Consider the following 7,037-nt stretch of genomic DNA (forward strand, 5'->3'; position numbering starts at 1 on the left):
AAAAACGAACACTGAACATATATCAGCGTGATAACAAACAACTATCTTAAATGACCAAAACCATCTTTCGGAAAATTTTATTGGAAGGGTGGCCTAATTTATTTTTTTATTTTGACTCCAGTGCCATTCGTTTACATGGAGTGGGCGAGGTTTATGACCTGTACTGCATCCAGCCACCAGGGGTCGATCAAAGAGCCCACAGCTTCACTTTTTAGGACGTATGAGGCACTTAATTTATAACCGTAATTAAACTAAACTATACCTATTCTCTGGCTCTGTAGGCATCATTGTCTGACCATTACTGACGGTTTCTGACATTTTCAGTGCCTGTTTGTTTGTTGCATGAGCTCTTGAAGCTCCGCCCTCTTCTTTAAAGAGCCGTTCATTTGTATTTAAAGGGACACACAAAAACGGCTTGTTTTTGCTCACCCCCCAAAACTGCCTATTTTAATATGCTAAAAAAATATCTGTGGGGTATTTTGAGCTAAAACTTCACATACACACTCTTAAAATGTAATTTAGTCACCATGCATCTGTAATTTAGTAACAGATGCATGGTGATAGAGGAGAACTATATTGCGGGGGGAAAAATCTTGCTGCTCCCTTCAGAAATGTTGAAACCAACTCTTCAGCTTTCCCTCAATTGCCGCTCTTGTAGAGTTTTTTTCTGTCATGTTTTTCTGTCCTGAAACCACGAAACGTCTCGGGTTACGACTGTAACCCTTGTTCCCTGAGAAAGGGAATGAGACACTGCGTCGGTAACGACACTTTGGGGAATGCGCTACGCTGAGGGCGTTCCCCAAAGTGTCGTTACAGACGCAGTGCGAGTTCCCTCAAAAGGGAATCATTTTTATCAGCATTTGTTTTCCATGAAAAGATCAGTAACTAATTTTCACGCTCCATGTCAGTGACACCAGCGATATTTTATATATATACAGTACAGTCCAAAAGTTTGGAACCACTAAGATTTTTAATATTTTTAAAAGAAGTTTCGTCTGCTCACCAAGGCTACATTTATTTAATTAAAAATACAGTAAAAAACAGTAATATTGTTGAAAATTCAGCTTTGCCATCACAGGAAAAAAATTCAGCTTTGCCATCACAGGAATAAATTACTTTGTAAAATATATTCAAATAGAAAACAGTTATTTTAAATTGTAATAATATTTCACAATATTACTGTTTTTTACTGTATTTTTAATTAAATAAATGTAGCCTTGGTGAGCAGACAAAACTTCTTTTAAAAACATTAAAAATCTTAGTGGTTCCAAACTATATATATATGCTTTTGCATGCTGTATATATATATATATATATATATATATATATATATATATATATATATATATATATATATATATATATATATATATACTGTATATGAGATATAATAATAAAACAAAGTAGGCCATACAGAAATACAGACATTAATTCCTTTCCAGAAAACATGCAGCTAAGCACTATATCCTTTTGACATGCACACAAGAAGTCATGCTCTGTCTCTCTAAAGCTTTTGCATGCTGTAAAATGAGCTTTCTGTCAAAAGCATGACGGTCACTCCTGCAATGACATGTGTTCAGAGCAGACCTCCAGTACGTGCTGCTTCTGGGTGTGGCCTAAACGTCCTCTTACTCGAGACAAACACAGATGACTTCCTGTGGGATTATGTGGCATTTATCAAATAGACTAGGAGTTATATAAAGCCATTTGTAAATGCAGAGGGAGCAGATTGGGATCTAACATTAATCCCAGCCTGCATTCAGCCTGGCTGCAATCCATCTGAAAGAAAGGACAGGCAACAGGAATTACAAAACTTACACTGGTCAAATTCTATTCCACTGTCCATACCCTTGCTTGCCCTCTCCAACTCATGGCCAACACTGGATAACTGACCCTGATCAATTGAGGGCTGGTGTTCAATTTTAGCCATATTGATATGTAGACCTACTTTCTCTGTCAATTCAGTTAGGAATTATTAAAATGATTCAAGATTTGCTCAGATTTATCACAGCTCTGATCATTTTAATAAATAATAATAATAATAAAAAAAATGCACAATTAGAAAAAAATCATTTGCTTTTTTATTCACCAAATTTACTGTAGAGAATACATGAGTTTTCGGAACGTTATATTAGTGAAAATAGGAATGAAATCACCACTTTTACCACTTGATTGTCAAACAATTTGATGAAAAATCTATATATATTTTTAAATTAACACAAAAATATTTAATATTAATATTTTCCCCCCATAAAATAAGTTATTATGATTATTATCATCATCATCATCATCATCATCATCATCATCTTTGGTAACACTTTACAATAAGGTTTCATTGGTTAACAAAAACAAACAATGAACAATACTTCTACACCATTTATTAATCTTAGTTAATGTTAATCCAACATTTACTAATACATTTTTAAAATTAAAAATTGTATCTGTTAATGCACTGTGAATTAATAAATGCTTGTCAGAATATATTGCTCATTGTTTGTTCATTAGTTAATGCAATAACTAATGTTAACAAATGAGACCATATTGTAAAGTGTTGCCTTTTTATTATTATTATTATTATTATTATTATTATACTTCATAAATATATTGCATTTTAGATGATGACTGATGATGATCAATTTCTCATCAGCATTTGATTCCTGGGGAATACATATACAGTAAAATATAGTATACTGAATGCAAAGTATGTTGCTTTGGGGAAAAAAAGCATATGCCAAATGCAGTGCATAAATATAGATGATGATTTAACAATTGCATTCAGCCAAGTGGGTTCATCAGTGTCCATTGAATTATTATTTATTGTTTTTACTGTGAAACAATCCTTATATTATTGTAAATGTATCTTTTATAATATACCTATACCTATATACACATTTACAAACATGCACACATTCAAACTTCACAACAGACACATTCAAAATGTATAAGTTATATACTTAGTGTTGCACACTAACACAACATTTATGCTTTTGACATAGCTGCAAAATCATATGCACTTTTTATGGCAGACAACATTGTGACTGTACAAGTGTCCAGACATTAGCCCTGTTTAGGCATGCACATGTATCTTCTACTGGCCTCTATCCAGTGTCCAGAGGATAAAATAACTCCATTTCCATGATGAAAATGTCCACAATAAACTAATGAAAGCAGATGGATGCTCTGAAACAGAGAAGAGAAGAGGCCATTAAAGGCTGTTTTATTGACTACGCCTCCAATGGCAAAAGTCAGAGGGTTGTGTTATGTAATTCTAATGATGAACGCTGTCTCTTTAAAGAGGTAGATTGCAAAAAAAAAAAAAAAAATTATATATATATATATATATATATATATATATATATATATATATAAGCAATACTTGCACTGGTTGACCACAGCAAACTTTTAATATTTCACATTTCATAGTTTGTTTTGGCAGTGTATTTTATGGTAACTATAGTTCTAGACAAATATATCAGTTAGAAATGAGGAAATCAACAGGTTATGAGCAGGAAAATTCATATTATGTTACTGTAATATCAGCAGCAATGCACATGAACAGCCCAGATTGACTACCATTGGCAGATTTGCTAAAACATTATATGAATAAGCAAAAAATAAAAATGTAAAAACTGTCATTTTAAATCTAACTTTAATTAAAAAATGTTAATTGATTGTTTGGTTGTCTTAAATGGGTTAATTTAATCATAAAACAATTATCTGAGGGGGGAAAAACTAGCACTCGTCCTTATTCTTTTTTTATTATTATACATTAACATGAATTTTACCAGATGATATTTAATTGCTATAATCATATCAATTCTAGAGACGTCTACACATCAACTTGTCAAGCTGATCATGTGCTCTGGCCACAACAACAGGTTTTGTTTTTATCTGATTGGCTTTATAAAATGATGGCTGCTGCTTTTATATGGCCTACTAGATAAGTTTAAATTAACAAAAGATTATTTGAAGCATTTTGCACACAAAAGAGAAGATAATGTTTAATCGTGTGTAGGTAGTCCTGCTCTTAGTATTAAATCAAAATCACAACATAAGCTAACATAAGTTGTGACATTTGACCATCCAAAGGGGAATCCATCCAAAATGACCATAACAATTTTTCCCCCTTTTATTTCATCATTGAGTTCAATTTTACACAATATTATCTTTACATAACCATCTTATCTGGATAAATTAAAGACCATAGTGCGTAAAACTACCGTCACTACAGCCATTTTGGTTTGTATGTTTACTCGGATGATGATGCAATAGTACAGACACTTGATGTTGCTGAAGTTAATCCCTCTGCTAATGCCTTCTTCATGTTAATGGTTATAAATTCTAAAGAATTCATCATGTCATCTACCTTGAAAAGGAATATATTTGTGAGTATTGTTTGCAAACAATTTGTAGACTGAGTGATGTCAGTATGTCTTAATGAAACAAACAAAAAAAAAAATCATATTATAAATCATTTGGAGAAACAGCACAAATGACATCACCTTGGACAAACAAACAAAAAAAAGAGAGTATTAAATGGGTCATGTATTCAGGTCAGTGAGAAGGAATTGTTTCTTACCTCTTTCCTTTCAAATTAGGTTTCAATTTTAGCACTATAGTCTCTGGATGTGTCAGACCAGCGTGCTCCTCTTCTCACGCATGTCAGGGGTCAAAGGTGTGAAGTTGGAGGAAGCTGTGTTGTTCTGCTCATTATAACGCGACGAGGCCGGGGAGTTTTGCATCACCACGAGCCGGATGGGAGACTGTTGCTGGGGGGCGGGGGGCTCGGAAACGTACTCCTTGGAAGGGTCTTTGCCCCGGCAGTCGTACAGGATGCAAGAGATGAGAAAGACCAGAAGCAAGATCACGTAGCTGGCGATGAGGATGATGAGGTTTAGAGTGACTGGGTCAATCTCCAGGTAAAACTCCATGAGACCCATGGCGACGCTGCATCCCTGACTCCGCGCTCTGAGAGAAACGTGGGCACCATGGACTCCAGTCGGGCTCTTCGGCAAAGCTTGAAGTTGTAGGGATATTCCGACAAGCACCAGCAGGGCCCTGTGCAGAGATCAGAGTGGAGATGTCGCTCTGCCGTTCAAAGACTTTAATCCCTCCCCTTCTATTCCACCAACCTTGAATTCTTGCAGCCAATGATTAAAAGCTCCTCACTTTAATAGCTTAAGCTGCCATTTTAATTTTGCCAACTGCACATTGCGGGATGGATTTGGACAAATTATGTCGAAGCGGTGAAAGGGTGGAGTGTCCCACCTCGTGTCCTTTTGCCAGAAGCACGTCAATGTGGGATTTCACTAAGTATCGTGTAATGAACGACTTTTAGTTATGTCATTATAAATGGACCGTGACATAACGCTCAAGCCAAAAAGCAGATTTAATGTGTGTGGAGGTATTTTGGGAAAATGTAAAATGCATTCCTCCCCCCATTTTTTTGTTTGTTTGGTTTAATCAAGATATTTTAACATAAAAATACATTTTAATGATTTTTAAAATACATTTTAAGAGTTTTTGAGACAGTGTCCATTAAAAGTGGCTAGTTATGTTATGTCTTTATAAATGGACATGACATAATACTGAAGCCAAAAAGCATATTTAATGTTGTTTTTGAAGGTAATTTGGGAAAATATAACTTAAATATATTTTTTAGCATTTGGCATTCATCATTTTTATGGATTTTTCATTATTTTTCTCATTCATTCATACTAAGAGTGCTTGGGACAGTGTCAGCTGAAAGAGTCTAAGAAACAGCTGTTATGTCATCATAAATAGTCTGTGAAATAAAACAGAAGCCAAAAAGCAGATTTAATGCTGCTTTTGGAGGTATTTAAAATTCTGTGGCATTTTGCACCATTTTTTTAGATGTATATATATATAAAAAAAATATATATTTAATAATAATAAAACACTTCTGTATTAATAATTATATATGATGATTAAATATAACATAAAGCATATTAAGAGTTTTTGGGAGGTGAAAATGACTAACAGTTTTATGATGTCATTACTAATGGATGGTGACATAACACTAGAGCCAAAAAGCAGATTTAAGGTTACGTGTGGAGGTATTTTGGGAAAATGTAACATTTAGCATATCATAAGTTAAGGTTTTATATATATGTGACTGTATATATGGACCACAAAACCAGTCTTAAGGGTCAATTTTTTGAAATTGAGATTTATACATCATCTGAAAGCAGAATAAATAAGTGATTTGTGTTTTTTTAGGATAGGACACTATTTGGCCAGGATACAACTATTTGAAAATCTGGAATCTGAGGGTGCAAAAAAAATCAAAATATTGAGAAAATCGCCTTTAAAGTTGTCCAAATGAAGTCCTCACCAATGCATATTACTTACAAAAATAAATTTGATATATTTACGGTAGGAAATTTACAAAATATCTTCATGGAAAATGATCTTTACTTAATATCCTAATGATTTTTGGCATAAAAGAAAAATCGATAATTTTGACCCATACAATGTATTGTCGGCTATTGCTACAAATATACCCGTGCGACTTATGACTGGTGTTGTGGTCCAGGGTCACAAATAGTGTTGGGGGTATGTGATTTATGTAATCAAACAAAGTAAGGCATTACTTTTTAATTTGTTTTCCCAGTTGTTGACTAACAGCTCTCTTGTCCCCATATTGAGAGAAATTGGAAGTAAGTGCAGAGGCGTTGTGTGCACTGCGTAAAAATGATGGTTACTGTAGTTCTAGACTAAATGTGAGCATGCATTTACTCTTTCCTCAAAATGAATAAAAACAGTGAAATGCAAACTCAATATTATGCAAACCTGCAACAATTAAACATGTTAAATAGCACAGATTTACTTAGATTAGATGCATAAAGTATTTAAATTTAACTTTATTAACCAATGTCTCGGCTGCAGACCTTCGATGATCCAATTCAACCATACGAAGCAAAAAATACTTTAGATGAACATCACAATGTCATGGAAACACAGACTGGAAAGATGGGCGAGTATAATCAAACACTTTATTAAAAAAATAGGTTGAA

The 7,037-nt window shown here is 33.8% G+C and overlaps 1 protein-coding gene across 1 annotated transcript; it reads right to left on the bottom strand.

The window, feature by feature from the left end:
* Nucleotides 1-2,478: 2,478 nt before the first annotated feature.
* Nucleotides 2,479-5,204, bottom strand: si:ch73-256g18.2 (small integral membrane protein 36). Its single transcript, XM_048171345.1, has 2 exons — nucleotides 4,580-5,204; nucleotides 2,479-3,180 (listed from the first exon to the last, which is right to left on the bottom strand). The coding sequence occupies exon 1, from the start codon at nucleotides 4,938-4,940 to the stop codon at nucleotides 4,632-4,634; it is 309 nt and encodes a 102-aa protein (XP_048027302.1). The 5' UTR covers nucleotides 4,941-5,204; the 3' UTR covers nucleotides 2,479-3,180; nucleotides 4,580-4,631.
* Nucleotides 5,205-7,037: the final 1,833 nt, after the last annotated feature.

The sequence above is a fragment of the Megalobrama amblycephala genome, linkage group LG20 (genome assembly GCF_018812025.1).
Source record: "Megalobrama amblycephala isolate DHTTF-2021 linkage group LG20, ASM1881202v1, whole genome shotgun sequence".
Classification (NCBI taxonomy): domain Eukaryota; kingdom Metazoa; phylum Chordata; class Actinopteri; order Cypriniformes; family Xenocyprididae; genus Megalobrama; species Megalobrama amblycephala.

What these genes read in the sequence shown, in the direction of transcription:
- si:ch73-256g18.2 (XM_048171345.1), bottom strand. Translation starts at nt 4,940, where the DNA reads ATGGGTCTCATGGAGTTTTACCTGGAGATTGACCCAGTCACTCTAAAC.